This window comes from Nilaparvata lugens, chromosome 2 (assembly GCF_014356525.2).
Source record: "Nilaparvata lugens isolate BPH chromosome 2, ASM1435652v1, whole genome shotgun sequence".
In the NCBI taxonomy this organism is placed as follows: Eukaryota; Metazoa; Arthropoda; class Insecta; order Hemiptera; family Delphacidae; genus Nilaparvata; species Nilaparvata lugens.
Window position 1 is genome coordinate 49,836,648 of NC_052505.1, and position 22,948 is coordinate 49,859,595.

A 22,948-nucleotide genomic window follows, 5' to 3' on the forward strand; every position below is an offset into this window, starting at 1 on the left:
AAGCCGTGAAAAAGCAAAGTGAATGGTCTTTGAAATCGTTTCCTTCCCCTCTATAGCAGTCGCTTCTTTCAGCCAGCGCTGGTGGAATTCCCACGAACATTGTTGTTTCCTATGTTATTAAGTGAAAAGTACAGTGTACTGAAGAAATATAAAATGGGTAGGAAGTGTTTGTTCTACACCTTCTCGATACCAACTGATGTCTGATTCCTCCTTCCTCCACAATTATTATTTATTTCTCGCGTCGCTGCTTTTATCAGAACCACTAACGGGATGAATAATTGGGAACACTGTGCTATATTTGAAAGGCACTTCCCTCGAAACATCTGCTCGCCTGCTACGAGTTACTTTCAGATCTTGTTGATAATTTGTCGCCGCTCACAAAATGCCATTACTCACTTCCCTGAATTTTCTGTTTGTGGAATTGACGTGAAAAGCGTGTGAACTCCGCATGAATCTCTTATCAACAATGAATGTCAAGATCAATACTTGGCAACTATTGATCCAAGTGTAGCCAACTCTATTGTAGCCAAGAAGGCTACACTCATTTCAGATATGTATATAAAGTAAACTGTAGAAGACACCAATTAAATGATCAATAATAATGCGATAGATATCTTTACCACTGTCGAAAATTATCTGCAACTACAGTAGCTCCATAATTATAATGAATTTTCCTCACAATTTTATCTCTTTCAATAACCCTTTCACTAAACTTCAATGCTTCAAACTCCAAAATGCTTGAAATGTTCTCCATAGCACTAAACTATCAAGTTGAAGATCAAACTCATTTCTAGGCGTCATCTTATTTCAGATACGTCTCCATCTACTATAATATGATTCCTCCTCATTCTACTCTCCTCCTTCCGCAAATTCTCTTCTGTGTGCTTCCTAACCTCTCCCATATCGTCATCCTGTCTTCCTCAATTCCTTTTCCTCCTCATTCTACTGTTTACTTTCTCGCTTCCTACTCTCCATTCTGCGTTTTGTCCTTCCCATCTTCTCACTCATCATGTTCCTGTCTATTTCCCTCATTCTCTGTTTCTATCCATTCTCCTTTTTTCCTTTCCAGCCTTCATTTCCATCATTCTCCTCATTGTCCCTCCCAATTCCTCTCTTCTTCATCATCATCATCTTCCTTCCCTACCTCTCCAACTTTGTGCTTTCAACTAGCTCTCTCGCATCACGATCGTTCGCAGAAAGCGATCTGCACCTACAAAACGTATTATCCAAGTCAGCAAGTCTTATTGTGTTAGTTTGTCACAGTTATTGAATAGCAAGCGCTGAAACTGCGCCGCAAAGTAAGAGCCGCTCTGCTGCGTTTTTGATGCGTGAAGAAAGCAGCGCGCGACATTTTCTGACTGCCGACCTCAGACGGTGGTCCGACAGACCCGTTGACGTGAGAACGTGAATTGTGTCACGGCAGAGGGTGCAGTAACCCTACTCTTTACTCATTGGTAGTAGTAACTCAGTAAGCGTTATTATTGTCAGAAGGAGACGCTTTTCTGATGCTCGCTGTGGCTCTCCACCGCTATTTCTCGCCGCCAAAACTACGGAAATTGAAGCGTTACAAGTCGAGAAATGTAAACAGGCGTCAGACAACGCCAATAATTCATACCTTGAACGGTGCGCCCGCTAATAATTCTTGTGTCTCGCTCACCGCAAACAGAAATGAGTGTTTGCGGAGAATAATTCGCAAATTCACTTTATTTTCGAGATTTATTGAATAAATTCTATCCTCTTCAGCTTTCAACTCTTCTTCATTTCAAGTATGTCACTTCATCCACATCACATTCATAAGCTGTCATTGTCATTCATTATTAATACATGTATTTCCTTTCATGTTCAAAATTATCATTTTAAACATATCATAGTATCATAGTTTGATAGCACGTATAAAACTTTTCTCCCTCTTTGATAGTGTTATCATAAAATGTCAGCAGCAGTATCACTTCTACTATAATAGTTGTTAACAATTTCATCAAATAAACATGATAATTCACATTCAGTTGTACTAAAAAATGCCTATTTAAAATACTCGTAGTATATCAGAGAATTATGATTCTCCGACTTTATCTGGCAAGAGTAACGAAAAAAAGAAATATGATTATTATGAAGTACATTCATACTATCATCTTATTTTCAACTCATTCATATGAGAGTCTCATATGAATGAGTTGAAAATATGAGAGTTTGTATTGAAATTCAATTGGTGTAAGTGAATTTTCAACTGTTCACATTTTAATATTATGAGTGTGCAAAATCGCATCCTTTCTGTTTGTGCCGCTAAGGTTCATCATAAAAACCTTAACTCAAGTTCTGATTGGAAATTTCCTTATTAATTACTCCCGGTAAATGAAGTTACAATCATTACCCATTCAGGCTCATCTGTTCTGTTATCATCAACTCTCCAATTAAGTAGATTTTACTATTTCCCTAAATTGGCATACCTGCTGAACGAAACGGAGACGGCAAATTGAATTTCGCTAAGATATCTAATGGCCCAATAATGTTGGTAGGGCTGTAACAATGTGAGATGTACACTTCTCGTGGGCTATGAAACTTTTATTGCTGTGTTGCCATTCGAGGCTTGGGCCGAGGCTCAGGCTCAATGCAAAGTGCACAGCACCTCCATCCCCTCTCTCCTCATACCTCTCCCGCCTTCATCCCTTTCCTTTCGTGAAAATGGAGAACACGAATGAAGGAAATGGCCAACAGTAGTTTAATAGCATCGATAAAGTTTAATGGTTGTTGTGAGACGACTGTATTTTCATTTTTGTTCTATTACCTTGAAATGTAATTAGTTATTTGTAAAAAAAGGTATCACGACGACTGGGCTGAGAATGTGCAAGCGACACAAAGCGTTGAAACAAATTCTCAATATATTGTTATAAATGAGTCAATCTTGATACAAGGTTTGATCCAAATCGAGAGGCTCAAAAATCATTGATTATGTTCTTGTAGAGACTCAGAGAAGAAGAATTCTCTTTGTAGAGTCTCCTTCCGAGAAAATAATGAATTGAGAAATCATTTTTACTCCTCCATATAGGATGGAACATGATAATATATTCCATAGTTCATTTAGTCTATGGTAGTGTTATGTATATGCATGGAAAATTAATAATGGAAAACATCTTTCTGTGATAACAACAGTAGCGTGGGCTACTCGAGAGAAGGTCTTAATTTGTAAATAATATCTTATTATTCGTACACCCCTGATACTCTGTAATGATTCTCAATGATGCCTAAGCTCAATCTCAATAATGCATTCAATACATGTATCCCTTGCTGGATATTTCTTAGTTGCTGAGGACTCGTGAATGAGTGTGTGCAACACATTGGGCATATCCTGTGTCAGCCTCCCATCCCAATCGCAATGCCACAAAGTTTCCTGTTTCTACAGATTTTGTGTGGAAACGGCTTGTGAATGGCAACCGCAGAACTTTCACCAGAAACTTTTGCAACTTGAGAATGCCGAGCAGTACTAATGGACTCCCTAATAGGTTGGGGAGGCGATTAGCATGCAAATTTCAGATTTCTATTGTGTCAACTATGCGACTTCGGCTTCTGCCAACTCAAATAAAATGTTGTACAATGAATCCTAATTACACAAATTATGCGACCACTTCATAAAAACATCTAGTTCTACTACATCCAGTGTTTTTCAACACAGAATATTGTTATTAGAATAGTTTTAGGAATTCAGGAAATTCATGATTTCAAATGTTCTCTATCGTTTTGTGTAATGTCCAATATTAATATTGAAGACGTGAACGATAGGAAACTATAAATGAAGGATAAAAGATAATGTAGCCTATGCTTTCAAAAGTTATTATTTGTTCGAGATTAAGAAATCTGAAAAGACTCATTTTATAAATCTGATAATTATAAAGATTACTAATGATGAATCATAATGAGATTAATTCTCTATCCTTAGCTTCATTCTCGTGGGAAAATAGTAAAAATCGTCCAGTAAAGCCAGAAATTATGAGGTAGATTAATTTTTTTTTTGGACACAATTAAGTAAGAGTAATGGTAATAATAATCCTACTATATAAAATAACGAGGTACATGAGTAAATTCGAGTGTTTTCAAATCAAAGTAGTTACGAAGAATGATTGTTAAATCCATTGAATATCAATCATGAGAAATCGGTGTCTCTTTGCGATCTTAATGAGAAAATCGTGGAGAAAATCGCTCAAAAAATGCAAGTACGCTTAGGCTTGATATAATTTATTATTTTGAGAGAGGCAAGGCAACATCTTATGAATAATACACAAACTGATCTTACTTTTCCTGAATCATTTACGGTTATCCAAACATGAAAACAAGCTACATAAATGATGAGACCATCAGATGATGATGTTGATCAAGGAACATTTCCTGTATCATCTATTATAAATATCAGCATTCAAATAATCCTCAACATAACAGGCCTGATAATATTTATTCAAAGTTTCTCTTTCATGACTGCACAGGCTTCTATCAGCTGATTAAAAGGTTGGATGGAGGCGAATGAATTTGAGGAGTGAAAGTTTTGACTGGAAACGCAACACAACAACCCGCATCGCATATCCATAGAGCATCTCCAGTCTCCAGCCTCAGTGCATGCTATGTAGGTTAGGTCTTGACCTTTCACCCGCCGTCTCTCTCCAACCAAATCCTTATTTATCTCTTACAAGAGTTTCATCATAGACCAGCCTCGTCACAAATTCACAATCCTTACTCGAACGCCTAGAACAAAAATTTCACTTCCATCACACCTACAACGAAGCGTTGTCTTTAATTTGATGAGAAAGAAAGTGAAAATTGGCTTTTTTAATGATGATGGTAAGGAGCGTGCTGTATAGTTTTATCGAATTTATCCCACAAACAGAAATCATGGAACTTACAGGTAATTGTGCAAGATGAAATGTGGTGATTGGAAATGTGTTGTTCATTTTTATCATATATCTCATCCAAAAATCACGAAAAATAGTGAAAGGAGATTTTTTTTAATATACTTCTTTCTCTAGAAATATACCTCTTGAATATACCTCCTTCTAAGAAATACTCCTGTCCTCTACAAATGGATAAAAGAAGTAAAACTTATTTAGAAATATGTAAGTGCTTAATAGCCAAGTTATAAATTATTGAAATGTTGATTCTTCATTCAAAACCAAATGTGAATTATAAAACTTTACTTAGATAAAGCCTTCAATAATTAAAGAAAATATCTCTTATATTAAAATATGTAATTCCTATAATTTTAATATTATAATATTCGTAAGCAAATCCAGCTATCTATGCTTTTTACGTTAAGTGTGCGTGAGCCTGTATTAAAGGTCTTCAATGTCACCGTCCCCAACTTCCCAATTTTCTACTCAAAGTATATATCTAGTGAAGCTATATAGTGATTTCGATTGTCTAAAAATCCTTTTTTGATCGATTCTATATAGTATGCATTTAGTGGTAGACCGAGAACGAGTAATATTGGAGACTATTGTCGTATGCAGCAGGAAGTAGGGCAAGTGAGAGGAGAATAGGATAGGAATAGGATGGAATAGAGCCGGAGCGGCGAACAAATGAAATGCGATAGTGAGAACAGTGTATTAGCCGAGGGTGTTGACTTAAATTCAAATTGAAGCTGCTGCTAGACTAGACTCGGCTCCGCACTGCGCTGTGGTTTGTGATGGTGATAGTCAAACCCCCTACCTTCCCCCCTCCAATATCCCCCCACACCACAATCCCCCCTCACCAAACAAGCACGGGTACTTCACTTGATGAAGTCTTGTTCTTTCCGGTCAGATTATTTATTTATCCTGAGAAATCTCAATTACTCTGCTACTGCTTTCTGTCTGAGTGCATAATTACATCAGAAATCAACAATTAATTTGCTCAAGCTCTGGGTACATTCGAAATGACACTGTAACGGGACATTCTAACCTACATTTAATACATCGTTGATGTCTTTATTACCGAAGATCCATCTTTCACGTTATATGTGCGTGTCTAATAGGCTCATCTCAAGAATTATTTTTATTATACTGTACATTTGCTCATGCTTTTAAAAAGTGGGAACATTACTTGGTAAGTTGTTCACTAATGAAAAAGGTATAGTGTTTTTTTAAACTGTGTGAAAATATTGATATAAAAATAATTGATACGTATCTGTACATAGTCCTACTGATTTTTGACTTTTCAATTTCAAATGCAGCTGCTTCATCCGTGATACCAATCACTAATTATCAGCCTTTACGCATTAACAATATTCCACTTTCAATATTATTTGCAATCATTGATGCACATCATTTCAAGAGAGAGAATCTTGATCATAGTAGAATATCAAAGTGTTTGAAGGTTCAATACAATTCATACAATTTGCTCATGTGGAATGTTTTCATTGAATTCCATCGTAGGCGCCAATACATTAAGTTGTATGCATATAATCATCAGTTATTAGTTGAATTGAAATGACTTCCAGGCTGTTAACAATCTCACTGATTGCAATGATTAATATTATTGAGAGGTGCATCGCAGTCATTGCCCATCTGAAGTGTACAAGTTTTCCATCAGAGTGCATTATTTGAATAGAAATCGATCCTGGAATCCGTATGAATCCTCCATTCAGATGGAATTGGAATTGAGTTGAGCAAAGAAGCAGTCAGCTAATTAATCCTGGTGAGTGATTTTTCGAAACCAGCAACCGTCTGTTAATTGAGTCGATAACAAGCGTTTGCTTTGCACTTTGCATGGGTTCGTCTGGTGAGAGGTGAGAGGTGAGAGGCTCACAGGCAGCAACCTTCTTCTTGCGATACTCGTTTTCGGCGAAAGAGCATTTCGTGCGATAAAATATTCAGAATGCGCCGAAACTGATCTGCAAATGGACGAACGGGGCAAAAATACTCAGATTCCTTCGCTGCAGATTTCTGTTTTCGCGCTCAGCCAATATGATGACGAAAAACAGTATTCGCGCGATGTCTGTGGCCCCCGAGTACTGTTTCGTGTACTACGACACTCTCTCTCCATTTTCACTGCTATTATGAAAATGAAACACCAGTAACCTCCAAACCTCCCTCCTCCCCCAATCCACCCTGGTGTCGAATGTAGCCTCGCAAGCAGTCAGCGAATTGCATCTTCACCGAATCAGAAAGCCTTCTGCTGTAAATCATGCTTTTCACTCAGCAGCCCTCCCTCCGACTGACTCCAGCCACCGCCGAATATGTCCGCATTTCTTTTAGAAGGATTATCATCATTTCGTTAGAAACTTTATCCGGATTTGTTTTCTCAGTATTTTTCCTTTCTGAAAAAGTGGTTGCAACAGTAGAGGGATGACGCTTCTGCACTTACCTTGTATTCATTGTATTTTTGTTGAATTTTCAAGGAGGCAACGTTTTATGAACAGCTGGATTAGAATCTTCTGTAAATAGTATGTTTTCATCCGAACAATGTATTCTTTTGATGTATTTTGATCAAAATTAAAATTAGCCTAATTCCATTTCTGTAATATTATTTGTAAATAATACTGCTCTTTGTAAAACCTAAATTCTCACTACTCTTGAATCTCTTGTTATGGATTTAGTTCATTGCTTTTAACAGATGTTATCGTACAGTTTCTGATGGCTTTGATGATATACGGCAAAAATTGCATTCTATACTAAATAATATCCTCCTTGCACGAATTCATACAATATAAAAAGGATTCCTCTCCCTGTATCTCTGAATGAGACTGACTTTTCTCTTGGTAAACGATTACATGTGAAAACCAATTCTTAGAACTCAATGTTATTACCTCCTTATAGAGTTCCAAGCTATTTCTTCATCTTGTAGAAGGAAGGAAATTCATCGCAAAATGAAAGTTTTCCACCCTGCATACCAATTCTGAAACAGTCGTTTCCCATCCTAAGTTTCTCTCATATTTTCTAAAGAGATGATCTAGGAAAAGTCAAGAAAAGTCGAGCTGAAAATGGGAACGCTTTCGTTTGATATACCTCCAAAGAAAATTGGCCTTGTCAAAGAAATAAATGTCCTTAATCTTTCACAAGGTACTGTGCTTACCTCACATTTATCCCCAGGGATAAATGAATGAAAATCTTGAAGAAGGCCACAAGGGCTGATAAACCTCTCAGTAATTTAGCTTCTTCTACTTCTCCAGTATAAGCCTACAGTATTTATTTTATTCTTTGTGAAGCCTATATTACAATGATTGTTTTATAATTCACTGTATTATAGAAATAATGTACTTCGCTTCTTTCAGAGCTGAATACCTTTACTAACCTGGAATATATTTTTAATACTTAAAGATTCTTGTCACAAAAATGTCAAGCAATACGATTTTACTGGTGAAATCACAAAGCATTTTATAGGTTGGTAACGATATCATAAACTGTTTTACACAGCTACTAGCGATTGGCAATACTGATAATTATACATTTTTCATTCACCAATAGGAATGTTTATCTTCAATTTCATAATACATAATTTTTTTCCAGTAAAACTGCACAAAATTTCTAGAATGGCGATTAGGGAAATACAAAACAATGTATAAATTTATGCAATAAATGAATTTACAGCTCACTACAATAAGCTTCTTGATCATACTTCAATTGGAGATATTCAGTTCTATTTAAATTTTATTATTTCAGGAGTACAATAATACTCTACACTCCACAACAATGTCTCGATGTATGTAAGCAGTGAAGGGTTGGGATGAGATTTTGTGTCATAAAAACCTTTATAGCGCTGCGATACTGAGAAGGAAATAAAAACTGCTTTTAACAAATCATCGATAGGGCCTACAAAGTACAGTTTGGAAGTTCTAAAGCGAATGTTTTCGCAGCAAATTGATATGGATGAGGAGGAGTACCAGTAGCAGCTTAGGCCCACCCGCGGTAAGTATAAGTAAGCCCAGTGGCAGCGGCAAAGTCCATTGATTATGGCACAACTTTCCAACAAGCCAGACAATGGCCAATGGCCGTAAGAAACGAGATCCGAGAAAAATAAATGTCGAAGTTGGTGAAGACCTGAGGACGAGGGACGATGGTTTATAGCCAGCAAACGCTTGTAACGCGGGCAATTATGAAATCCGAATGACAATATTGGGGTAATAAATATCTGTATTATGTGAAACCGGTCTCGATGGGCTTTGAGCTTCCCCCTTCCCCCTTCCCGTCCCAACCACATTTGCATAACACGCAAAGCGTCTTCTCATTCTTCGATAGCCACTCAACCGCACAAGAAGAACAGTTCGGGGTAATCTGATCTCAGTGCTATGAAAATCGTAGGGTGGCTCAGAGAAAAATTATATATGACTTGATGATCGTCACTCAGTGCGCAAAGAAAGGAGCTGATATTAGTGGCAAATAAGTACCTAATATTATTTTGTAGAGATGAATAACACATTTTGATAGATATAAGCTAGAACTTTATAATTTTAGGGTTGAAAGACAAGGGTATATTTTGAAAAATAAACAGTTTTTTTACATTAATCAAGCATTTGAGTACACTTTTCCATCAACTAGAAATGCAAATACGGCATTCAATCAAGAGAATCTATGAATTTATGTTTGAATAATGGATGAATGACTGAAATCAAGAATGAGAACTTCAATATTCTACAAATAAGCATGATACTGTTTCCCGGTAATTCAATCAACTCAGTACCGTGTTGGATTTCCAAGAATGGGACTATCACTGATACTCTACGAATATATTACTGTATTAGAATTCCAAGTACTCAACGGACAAATCATTTATCGACGATCTGAGGAAAACTGTTTTCAGTTATAGTTCAGTTTTCAGTCTTACAACAGTATCAATTTACACCGGCACACTTTGTTTGCCGTAACAAGCGGCTAGACAACAACAGATCAAGACGGAAATTTGAGTTTGGAAGATGCTAATTGCTTTTACAGGTGGGTTGTCTACATTGGGTGCTGGCGACGACGACCATGATTTAAATAGGTGATGTGTGCGTATGCGTGTGTGTGAGTGCGTGGTGTGGCATCAGCAGCAGCGTGGCCCACAACGTGGAGATGAATACATTACTGTTGCAGAGCACAGAGCACAGCACAGAAATGAACTTGCTTCAGGCAGCATGCTATAGCGTAGCCAGCGTTCAGAGCACACATCGGTATATGGGGGAACAGATGAGACGGGCTGTATAACCTGCTGGGGAAAGCCATCTAAAAGTGAACAACTCATTTCCATAGTGCTACGTTTCTTCGCGCACACACACACACAAACACACACACTCATATGTTTCTTCCTACTCTACCAAAGTTACGTTTAGGATGTCTCATTGATAATAACCAGAAACATATTCCACCTTCAAAGCAATTGATATTCTCAATAATATCGCGAGTAAATTGTGCGTAGGCGACGGAAACCTATTGATTTGAGATTCCGTGCCCCGAAAACAATGTACATTGGGTACGCACCTAGCGTCTTTGTCTCCCTGAGAATTCCGTACTTAAGGTCCGTAATTCAACCGAATTTACAGTGTTGAAGGCCTGTCTCACTTCACACTGTTGGCAGTCTCTTCTCTCGCTTGCACTTGCTTGCTACTTCTCTCTAATCCCTTCAATGCGTAGGAGTGTTTAGTAGTAATAGTCTTGTTCCCTGTGCACGAGTTCATTGCACAATTGCACGCGTCTTGTAAAACAATGGCACTCGACTGCTGAGTTTAGAGGCCGTAAAATCTCCAGCTATTGGTGCAGTGAGAACGAGCTCGGGCACTGTTCAAACTGTGCAAACTTCTTGGCATCTATCCACTGTTGGAAAAGTTTCTACTCAGTCAATAACAGTAGACTAGTGTGTAGGCTAGATACTATTATTAATTTATTATTTTAAAGGTACCGAGGTGTAATAATATTACTTTGAAATTAGTAGATAATTTCATACGTTTTGTGAAATCGTTCCCAAGTTGAAATAAAAACTGAATGCTCAACATGTGGAAAAAGTATAATAATAATGATTTGAACAGTTTTTTAAGAGGATTGACAGATTGGTGCGGATGAAAAAACGATGGGATAAGGTAGATTTTGGAGAAGAAAGAAAGTTTACCCGAACTAGAGTAATATTGATCAATAATACCTTAACAATTTTTCTTGCACTAGTTCAAACCATATTGAGGAGTTAGGCAGAGCTAAGGAAACACCGTTTAATACCAAATCACTCGATTTCCGGTCCAATCAAATTGAAAATAATTCTCTTTGAAATCATCGTGTTAATTCAGACCCTATACAATATTAACAAAGTTAATTCAATTAACATGTACTCCAATTACCTTGATATTAACCCAATAATCCTTTCAAAATCAAGCTATCTATAAAACCAGTTTTCTATGAAACCGAGTGTAACTGATTCGAGGATAAAACAATGCTAGTAAGGTAAACAATGCGCAACTAGTTAATGTGGTTTCATCTGCAACAAAATTGGTTAGAACTGCACAAATTGGCTTTCAGCGGCTACCGACCACCGCCTTACTATGAATCCTTCATTTAACGCAGTTAAATAAGCCCTGCGACGGCTGGGATGCTGGCAGCTCATGCTCTACCTTCCTTTATGAATATAAACAGTGCACAGTGCACAGGATCCAACTGCGAAACACACAAACTGACTAGCTTTGTTAGTGAGATGTCAAGCCAGTGGCCATTACCTCATTATTTTATCCTACTATCTATACTCTATTATTGTGATATTAATATTAATGTCAACATCGGATTGTAATTTTCGAAATAAAATCGAATGTCTATGGAAGAGTCCTTTTCAAGAGTATGTCAGTTCAGTATCTCTTCTTATAAATTCGGTTCCATTACCGTAATTTTGAAAATCTGGAATTAGAAGAGCATGGAACGCTATCCTATTTACGGGAATCATGAACAAGATGCATGTCTATTCAGTTGTATGAATGTTATCCAACGGAAAGTGAAAGGTATTGGCAGTCATACTACGAACTTCTCTAATGAATTATTCTAGACTCACACTCCGCATTTTTTACATAATTTTATTCAAGTATTGTCAGAATTAATGCAGATCAAGAATGCTCAAGATCATAGTTCTACTGTTTAAGGGTACATGAGTGTTGTAAATGAAGATGATCATGAATATGGAATAGTATTCGAAAAAGGATTTGATTTGGATTGGTCTGAGTTTGATGTTGTCATGCCTGTATAGAGTTATGACAAAACTGTGTTATATTATTAAGCTCTGCTATAAACATTATCTCCAAAAGTAATCAGGGGAAAATTTAAAAATCATATAAATATTTATAGTTTTTCCCAAGTGTTATCCTTTTTTGCACTACTTGGTCTCCGCCGGATGACATCACCATCTGTGAGTGTTTCTAGAACTAAGATATATTGCATCCCATTGAATCAGCCCTTGTTCTTAATTTTACGCTCCAAGACGTTCAAAACTAATTTTTTCCAGCTCTCCCTTCCATTTGACATTATCCCACCCCCACAGATAACCGACATCCATTTTTCAGACTTCAACCGATTGGAATGGGGTGGTTGGAGTGGAAGGGAGGGGAATCGAGGTCGGTTACATTTTTGAGAGGAAGTTGTTGGTCTGAGTTTCGACGTGTTGGATACCAGATGCAACATTTCAAACTAAAGCGAGAAGTGCACTAAAACTTTCCTGTTCGTCTTGATAAATCAAAAAACTTCCGTTGATTTTCTCAGTGAGTAAAGCTCAAGGAATGAATCAATGAATGAATTTTCTTGTTGGTCATTCATTTTTCATCTTGGAAATTGAAAAGTATAGACGAAAATATAAGATTCTGCCACCTTATTTTCTGAATTTATTTATGTCACTATTCTCTGTTTATTATATCAGAATATATAGTATATTATTTTTCTAATACCAATGGTAGTGTATGAATTATTCAAAATTAACTAGAAATTGTATTGACACACGTCGGCAATAATATTCCTTTTCACTCATCGAGAATAATTGATGAGATGATTACTATGGAGAGAGAGTTGTTACTATTTCTAGTAATATATAATCGAATTGCAACTATTCATCCAAACTGCAATTCAAACATCAGGGTGAGTGAGAGAAATATGAACTTTCAAAATAAACCAACATTCAAATAATTCAACAGAACGAGCGGTAGGTCTTCTTCTGCTTCCTGCGATAGGCCATATCTGCGAATTTTCGGGAATGAAGAGAAGCTCCGATGAGTGAGTGCTGTGACCGAGCTGAAACCTGTGATCAATGACACCTGAACCAAAATCGCATTCACTCAAATGCAAGAAACGTGTTGGCTGAAAACGAAAAAGGTGGTAAATTTGAGTTGATCTGTTAGCTCGTAAATCACACCACGTTGTCTTCTCTCGAATTTTCACCACCCTGATAACGCAGCCTACCCGCATTTCAGTTTAAAATTCACCCAAAAATCCATTTCCAACGTAAATCATATTTATCCGTTTTAATCATCATGGTGGTTGTTCATCCGGATTTTTCACTGCATTCATCCTACTTTGTTGAGGGGAGAGGTATCGACAAGAACGCGGGGGATTGTTTTAATGGAGGAATGTCTGGTCTTCCTCAAGTTGATCCTTACTCCAGGCATTTTGTTGGGTTTACAACCCCTTACCAGAAAAAATTGTAATAAAAAGACTACCCTATCTTCATTTTCACCGTAACTAATCAAAAGTGCATGTCGGCTTAGTTGGAAGGGGTTGTCGGTTGTCGCCCACCCTTGTCACTGCCTCACTTGTCAGACTCGCTACATCTCGTTCAGGCTCGGCCGATTATATTTTTGGACGGCTTCAAGCGTCGCGGAAGGCTTTTTGTCGGCGATTAAAAGATTTATTCACAACCCTCGTCTGCGCTTTCCTTCTCGAAAAATTTGCCTGTCTCATTGATCTGACGCTTAATAACAAGTACAGAGTGGTACTTACCCTCAGCACAATATCATCTTATACTTCGATCATTTTAATACCGATTCAGACCTCCACTAAGACTGAATTAGCATAGCTTCATCCCTTCATCTCCTCTTTTCTTCTTTTGTTTCCCCCCTTCTGTTATTCCGTTTTGTTCGAATATTGTCACTACTCCAGAAGAAGATTATAAAGTTTTGTTTCCCCATCCTCTTCCCCTCCCACCAGGATTATGAATCTTTTGAAGATCTCCCAACAATTTTCTTACGAAGCTGCTTTACATAATTCCTCCTGAATGCGAAAGTTGATGAGCCAACAAAAATATTGAATGAAAACTCGGAGGGAAAAGTTTCATATAAAATCAAGCAGATCTTTCTGACCCTCAATAGGAAATTTTGATACGTATAACTAGAGTTCATTATTAACTTGTGGAGTATCATTGTGATTCGTTCAATCTTTCAAATTATACTTGATGGAATGGGGTGAAGATCAAGATCTGCTGAAAGTGAATCACTCCTAAACCCTCTCATTCTGCTCCCTTTGATATACAAGTTTTTATTTTAGAAAAAAATATCCTCTTCATACAAACAGTTGTTGATTTCTAATAATAAGAGTGAAAAATGTTTGGTAATCCTATGGAGATAAGCACGTTTGTTTGGAAGGCATAGCAGTAATGAAAATTTTGCAGGTAGCAAATGTAAAATCATTCATCTGATTCTCATCATATCTCCTTTCTCAGAGCCCTGTATTATAATAGCACTGCTGGAAAGAATTGGATAATAGGTTGATGGTTGAATAATGTGAGAAGTGGTGCTGTTGTTGAATTGGGACATCCTTTGCTTTGCACGCGTTCTTCGTTGGGGTTGTTGCACAAAAGGCTGGCAGACATGTAAACAGCCTGGGAACAGCACATGCACAGCGGATGGGAGGACACTGGCAGAAACGATGATAAGCGAGCAGGTGCAGAGAAAGAAAATCAGAAAATAAATAGATGACAAGGACGAATGTAGGCTATGTGCGCGCAACCAGAATAGAGTAATCAGAGCCGCAATCTGAGCGGCCATTCAGGGCCTCGCATTCCCTATTGACGACTTAAAGGGTTTCTTTCAGCAAGCACGGCTCTAAGTATGACATTATCCATGAAAAATGGAATGGGATAAAAAGGGGCCTTTGTCCGTGCCACGCCTTTTCACTGCGACGACGACGAAGACCTGAATGAAGAAAGAAGCCCTCGAGTCCCGGAGTCTGAGCTTTGGGCAAACAGCCTCTCCACGTATGGATGGTGAGTAGGAGAGGGGTTGGCAAGTGCAAGTGCTGCCTCACACAGAGAGAATGCCGTTTCCGTTGCTCGATACGTCCGCCGCGGCCAACAAACTCGCCAGCATAAAGAGACGTATTCTGCCCCAGCCAACTTCTCTGCTCCTTCCTTTCTCGCGTTCAAATCCCAAACGCCCCCGCTCAGTCCTTCCCTTTTCTTCATCACTCATCCAAAATCCATCTCACCCGTTCACAAAAAAATCAGAATACTGAGTTGGGGAGAGAAGTGCGTCTTAATCCCTCTGCCACGACCCGTGCACCTTGTTCTTTCTCCTGCTGCTGCTACGCCTTCAACTGTCATACGTTCTTAATAAATCAAAAGGGGACGATCTCTCCATTAATAATACAACGGCCACTGTCTGGTCGTGATAAATAAACCTCTGTACGTCCTGACGTGTTTGTATTCGTCTCCTAAATATTTGTCACCGAAAAGAATGAGAGACTACAGATAACTTGATGGATATTAAATATTAAATTTTCGTTCCTTTTTTCACCAACTGCACCACATTAATATTTTATCGCACAACTTGCTTCTTATTTTCCAACTTTCAAGGTTTTCTCTGGATAGCTGCGACCGTCTCCCTTGAGGTCACCAGTCTAGTTTTCTTTCTCATTCGTCTGACACTTGCCACATTCCTCATTCATTACAAACTATATTGGTGAGAAGTTCAAACTCATGAATGTGTAAAATAGTTCATTTCTGAAAATTCATAGAATATGTATGAGTCAAACATTGGTCTTGTTCTTTCACATGTGCAATTTTAGAATTTTCCAATATTTCGCCAAAAATCACTGAAAGCAGGTTACATGAGGCGAGGAATTAGATAATACTTAAAGATAATGTCAGATCCGATTACATCATTTTACGGCATTCATAGACCTCATTTTTGTTCCATGAGCATTATTTTCATCTACTTTATAGCTTGTGACCTACGAGGGAAACGATAAGGCTGAGGTCTAATCTTTTATAGAACTGATAATCCAAACTGAAAATACTTGTTTTGTGAGGTGAAAAAATGTGAAAATACGGGTTCTTAACCAATGTATGAATGATAGCAGATTGAAAAGAGTCCATACATATCCAGGAATGCGTGCTCCCATCAATACAAGAATGGACTCTATATAGAACAGAGACTGCGGTGAAATCCTGATGTTCATCCGGCTTGAAAACTTATTTGTTAAGAGCAAAGAACATTGAGGTCTGATAATTACAATGATCTTGTGGAATGATTTTATCGTTGCACATTGGTAATTTAGAAGTGGCTAGCTTGAATCTCGTATATTAATATCAACAAACGACTACATGAGTAAGCGTGTAGTATCCATCAAATTATGCTGCAACCGGTGAGTGATGCTCGGTTGTGTGGAGCGTTTAATTAATAAATTGGTGGAGATGAAAGCAGTCAGTCCATCTGACTAATTTCTTGCACAGTATGGTTTACATTTGCTTTGTAAATATTTCACACGTGCTGTATACGTCGAATTTGAGGTGAATTTCGGTACGAAATCCCAGGTCATATCAAAGTGATGTAGGATTTATTTGGAAACCAATCACGAGAAGTGGCACCACAAAAAATGTGAGCTGTTGCAAAGTAACATTTTTTTGAAGAAAATTAATTGAAATTGATAAATGGTGTTCTCTGATATGAACTCACATGAATTGACATTGTAGCCATCTAACTACTTTGCTATTCACATTTTGAATATCAATTTGGAAATTGAGATTAATTTTTGCATACTCCGGTTGTTTTTTCATCATCTAACGTGCATCGCTTCCCCGGGTGGACTCTATATTTTTATCTTCTCTCTCCACAACAGATAATATCACTCCAATATCTGATCAGGCTTAGAAAATTGTAGTCATTAATGAGCATAAAAGATACTCGTAATAAATAAAACGATGAAATAAGACTTGAACTTCAAACAATAAAATCAATCAAATTTTTATACAGGTTTCCATGAGAATTGGGATGCTCATTTCAAGAATAATTTATTGTAATGAATAGAAAATCATGCTTATTTGAAATTGTTTACTGTAATGATGGGAGGCTTTTGAAATTACTGTTACTCATTTGAAAATAAATAACTTATAGTATTGAACATACTGAAATCAATTTGAAAACTTTATTAGTAAACGGAAACTTACTGTAATCGTCGTGTACTTTTCTACTACTGTTGCTTCATGACTGTTCAACGTTCTAAATCTAATGATTATAAATCAGGTGAACAAGATACCGATTATACTGAATTGCTGTATTCTGGAATATTATGTGTTACTTCAACTCTTCGAAAACTTTTGACTTTTGTTGATATGTGGTTTTCACAAAGTACAGGCTGTTATCAATCAAACATGATTCCAAGCTGAAATTTATTGTTTTTTTTTTTTTGAAAACCTTATATGTTCCAATCATGCTATAGCATCTTTCCTAACAAGTGGTTTCTTGTTTGTTGTGCAGGTAGGCCTGACGAGCGGCTCGCGGGCCGTGTACGAGAGTGTAGGCGGCAAGGCATCGTGGGGCACAGTGGTGATCCTGCTGCCCAGCCAATGGCCGGACTCCTGCATCCCCGTGGCGGGGCTCGAGCCGCAGGCCTCCCAGGGCGAGCAGCCCGACATCCGCATCGGCCTCTCGCACCCCGTCTACTACGACGCCGTCTGGACGCAGCAGTCGCGCGGCTGCGGCGAGCCTGGCGACTTCATCTATATCAGCGAGAAACTGCTTAGGAATCCCTTCGATATAGGTCAGTTGAACATCTCAACCAAGCAGCTACATTTAGATTCAGATTCACGTATTTTAACACATTCATTTGTTTATTATCTTGGAATAGGAATAGAGTAACATTTTCTAGAGAAACAAAGTTTTAATAAATCAGAATCATGAGAGAATATATATATATAATTATATATTCACATATAGGACCAGCACCTATGTGTTCTCTATGTTATGTTGAAGGGACGGAGTCAAGAATCCAAAATTTCACAGATCCCCACACGTCAACCGGAGCTTATTGTTTGTGTGTCCTTTTTCTCAAATTTCTGATACTATTTTACTATAAATTCAACTATCAGCATTTTGAATGATCTGTGATTGCGAACACATTTCAAGGCACTGGAATTAATCTTCAGCGTACATTACATGAAATACCCCTATAATCCGGGAAATTAAAGTGAATGTGACTCTTGGATTATTTTGCACGATGAAGCTGAAGTGCTCAAGCTTTTTCTAACCTTGATTTTGCCCCAGAACTTTACTCCTATTGTGTGGAAAATTCAATGAAAATGAATTTGGAAATTCATCCCATTTGCGATATCTCACATTTCTCTCTTGAGTTATGGATATAATTTCTGAATAGTGATACTCTTATCTAGTTATATCCCTCAACTAGTCACTAGTATGTGATTTGGCCTCTAAAGCTTGTTCTTCTGATGCATGAGATTCACTTAAGATTCGCTTAAATTTCACCGTCAATTGCAGGTCGTATGCTGGCCAGAGAATGGGCCAAATACAGGTACGGCGTGTTTGACGAAGTTGGTTATGCTGGAGATCTGGTCTACCCTTCCTGCTACTACAGTGACCTGACAGAAGACATTCAAGTGAATGGATGCTCCGATAGATCTATTCGGAACCCAGGGTAAGAACATAAATTTCACTTCAGTTATATTTTTCAATCTATTTCGAATCAATCAGTAGAAAATTTTATGTAATTTGTTATAGACTCTCAAATTTGACAGTTTAGTATTCATATTCTTGTAAAATTTTTCTCAGTGAACATGGAATATTTCAGAAAGTCTACCCTAATATACTATTGTGATTTGTGGGTTTTAGTTTTATAAATTCATCAACTCGTTAGAATAAGTTAGCATACCATCCATACATGAAATACAATCCTAACTTCATGTCGAGACACTCAACTTTATTACCAGATTAGATTGAATTTCTGTTACAGAATAAGCATACGATGAAATAGGCATACTTATCGTTACTGTTGAGATTGTATAATATTATTGTATTTTGTGTATTGCAGAGTTTGCGAATCAGGACAACCGATAAATATCACCCAGGTTGTGAATCCAGAAGCGTCATCGTCGTTGATGTTTGCCAGCGAGTCTGAGCATGTCACGAAGTTCTGCGACAAGGCAACACACGACCGCTTCAGTCCCACTAAGCAGAACTCACTTTGTGGAACAAGAAGTGTTATGGAGGTGATAAACAGTCACAGGGACTTCAACACTTCTAGGTAACAGCCACAACTACTTGAAAACTCTTAATTATTAATCGCAAATGCAGTACCGGTATTTCGAGTTTCTGGCGATAAATTAATAGAGCTTCTTCTAAGCTCTTGAATGTTTCATAATCCGGAAGAGTGATGAATTTTTGAGTAGTAGAGACAAGATAAAACTCATAAGTAATAAAAACAGATAGAATAATGAATATTAATTAAAATGAAGATTTTTATAGTAGACTGACAGTTTATAACTCCTTAAAGCTAAAAAAGTTGAATAAGTTCATGGAAATAAGCATAGTTTGATTAATCATTTAACAAAACCTGGAATAAGTGTAGTCCTGACGAAAAGATTACCTAGCTAACTTTTCAATCTCTTATATCCATCAACTTCTCAAAAAAAACAGGTTATTAATGATTCTATTGAATGAATCTAGATCTAGAGCACAACACAAAAACTTCACTAGTCAACTTAAAAACTGTACAATTCAAAAAAGATACGACTTTGATGAATGCAATACTTGAGCTTAGTTCCATGCGAACAATGGTTGGCAAATTTGAAAGAGAACTGCTTTGAAATAAATCATGGTCGAATCCCCTTTTCTATCAGCTTGTAATCTTCATCTGTAGCTCACAAGAATCACATGGAATTTATTGCCAGTGCTTTTTGGCAAGCTCCGCTCATCTCACAATGTAATGTGTCTTCAATAAATCTCCACGAATAATTTATTTGCTCTCATTGTTTTCTTACAACTATTAGTTGTTGAACGGATTACTCTACTTGAATCCAACTACGCCCCCAAAGTGATATATTTTGAGGTAATTAATGATTTCATTTTAACTGGACACTTATCCTTTGTTTCTCAAATAGAAACATGGACATTAAAAAAATATAAGATTGCAAACCCTGGTTAGAGAAATTTGAATTTTGTATTAAGATGAGACGTGATATAACCAATTCTTCTTGAATTCTCCCCAAAGATGTGCAGTTGAACCCAAAAATGTGTAGGCTACAGTTTCTTTTATATTTTACTATGTCATTTTTGCACCATCATCTTTATTTCTAACAGAAATATTATGTGTAATTACAAATAAAATAATTATTTTCAATTTTTAACATAACGGAAAGTCATCATTTTTGGTTCTATAAAAGGTATAAGGCAGAAATGGTAAACAATACTCCTTGTGAGAGGAGTATATAAATATAATATGATATATTATTATATAAATATATTATAAAAATTTAATATTTGTATTTGCAGTAATCGTCATAAAGTTGTGCATGCTAAGCCTAAGAAGTTTGTCAAGACAGTGGCGATACTCGAAGGGACAAAAATAGTTGTGAGGTATAACATCATTATTAATTTTATCACCTATCTTAATGTGTTTTTGAATCATAATAAACTTCCACGTTATTATTTATCAAAGTGATAACGAACCTTGTTAGACTTGCAATAATGCTAAAATCACTGGATTGGCCTACATACATTTTCTCAACTATTTCTCACTGATTCTTTTAATTTATTGAAGTGTGTTCATGTTTGGAAATTATTCTCCATTGTATAAACACGCATTGTGTTCTCAACTTTCATTCCACAGTTTGAAATTGGACCGTTTCAATAATTTTGAACATTCGCATAAAACTTACAATGTGAGTGAAACATTGAAATAGATTCACATTTTTATTTCAAGTCAATAAATGTTCTATTATGTCGAAATTTATTTAATTATTTCAAATCAACTAAAACGATTGCATTTCTACAGTGTTGCAGATTCTGGCTCAGGAATTCCCATCAATACTACTCCTACCATACAGTACAAAAGACAAATGCTGACACGATATGTGGTCGTCATTGAAGACACAAAAGACATGCTTGTGAGGGTAAGTGCTCTATCTCTCGACATCTCCAATGATTCACTACCTACTTTGAAACACATTATGCCTTGAAAGCTATTTAATATTATGAGAAAGTCTAAGTTGTTCAGATATATTTTAATTTGGATTTAAAGTATTTACGTTGTAAAGTAGAAGGACGGTCCCCACCAAAAAAGTTATTAAAATATTTTCCAGTTCTATAGTAATTATATTGAGGCTATATCTAATTTTAATTTGATGTTATTATTTTTTAATTAAAGGTCTGGAATTCTCCATTTCGATTTTGGACTCCTTTGATATAGCCTACCTCTATCTTTAAAAAATCCCAAACTATTGTCTTAGAATTATATATATTGTCGAACTATTTTCGACATAATAATGGATGTCAAAAATTAATGTTGAATAAGCTTACTTCAATGTGTGTTTCTCAACATAATATACCACTATTGGTTCATAGGTTCAAACTCAACTATTCCAAGGGAATCGTTCTTATGTATTCAATAATTCAATTCATATATTCTAACCGAAAAAATCATAATTCATTTTTCTCTTGATAATTTGAATAGATACTCCTGTATTTGACTGTTTAGCATTAACATTCAGTGGCACATGTTGATGAGTTTATACTATTCAATTCTGTTTCTCTTTTATGCTGACAATTAAAACCTCGCGCAGAGGGCAAAATCTTACGTAAGTCTAATACAAACTTCTTGGAATGTGTTCGTTCATTTTCCCACCTACATTTCATATTTAATGTTTCTGTCTGTCATACATTCTACATCTCATTCAAACCTCCTCTGCAATACTCATCATTGCACTCTATATATACAGTACATCACACCCCTTACTATAAGTCATCTTATTAAAATTATTATTCGCTGCTTGTTAATTGAAATATTCACAATTTCAAAGAGTTTCAATGTACTGTATTTAGTAGTAATACAGCCATGGTTGTGGAGAATCATTGATTCTATTTTTGCGGGAATTGTGAAATACTAGAATGACATGGTTTTTAATCTTCTATCTATTTGATTTATTTTGTTATTTATTTAGAAACTATTTGGTCGATGAATTTACTATAATCAAATCTTTGGTAATAATTGAGTCATGGTGGAACAAGACTATTAGTTCTGTGATTGAAGGGATTGTGGAACGGTATGTGACATGGTTTTGTGATGTTGTTGTAGGAATCTTGGAGTTTCTTGAGGCTGGCAATTAGGAAATGGGCGGTGCACGATCTGCCGTCCAACTCGGAAGTGGGAATAGTGTCGGCGAACGAGGGAGGCGCCACTCAGATCCACAAACTGAGTCCCCTGCAGCGGCCCGAGGCCAGGGATCTGGTCGCATCCAACATTCCCTACACCCCGGGCGACTCCCACGCTCCGGCCTGCCTTTCATGTGGCCTCAATGAAGCCTTCCAGGTGAGCCTTGTTGTGTGTAAGCTCCGTTCAAGCCTGTATGCTTTTATGGCACAAATTATTTTTCAGAAAAACAGTCGAGAATTGCTAAACACATTATAATGATTAAAGGTTATTAGTAGCCCTAGCAACATAGCTAAACGTTTTTTGGGTGCAAATTTCAAACAGAAATTCTATATTTGGATTGTTTTTATGTGATAAATTACAATTTGAAGCAATTTTGGATATTTGTGATGGTAAAGATAATT

At 36.8% G+C, this 22,948-nt stretch overlaps 1 protein-coding gene across 3 annotated transcripts in view; it reads left to right on the forward strand.

Annotated features, from left to right (window-relative positions):
- LOC111055674 (calcium-activated chloride channel regulator 1) overlaps nucleotides 1-22,948 on the forward strand; it is a 134,627-nt gene that overhangs the window by 103,077 nt on the left and 8,602 nt on the right. The window contains exons 2-7 of one of the 3 annotated variants that reach the window (XM_039421415.1): nucleotides 17,642-17,924; nucleotides 18,659-18,815; nucleotides 19,209-19,421; nucleotides 20,669-20,752; nucleotides 21,171-21,288; nucleotides 22,470-22,703. In XM_039421415.1, the coding sequence (XP_039277349.1) occupies nucleotides 17,642-17,924; nucleotides 18,659-18,815; nucleotides 19,209-19,421; nucleotides 20,669-20,752; nucleotides 21,171-21,288; nucleotides 22,470-22,703 (1,089 nt within the window). Of the gene's footprint in view, nucleotides 1-17,641; nucleotides 17,925-18,658; nucleotides 18,816-19,208; nucleotides 19,422-20,668; nucleotides 20,753-21,170; nucleotides 21,289-21,957; nucleotides 21,973-22,469; nucleotides 22,704-22,948 lie in introns of all 3 variants that reach the window. The other 2 variants (XM_039421416.1, XM_039421417.1) reach the window with 2 other exon arrangements.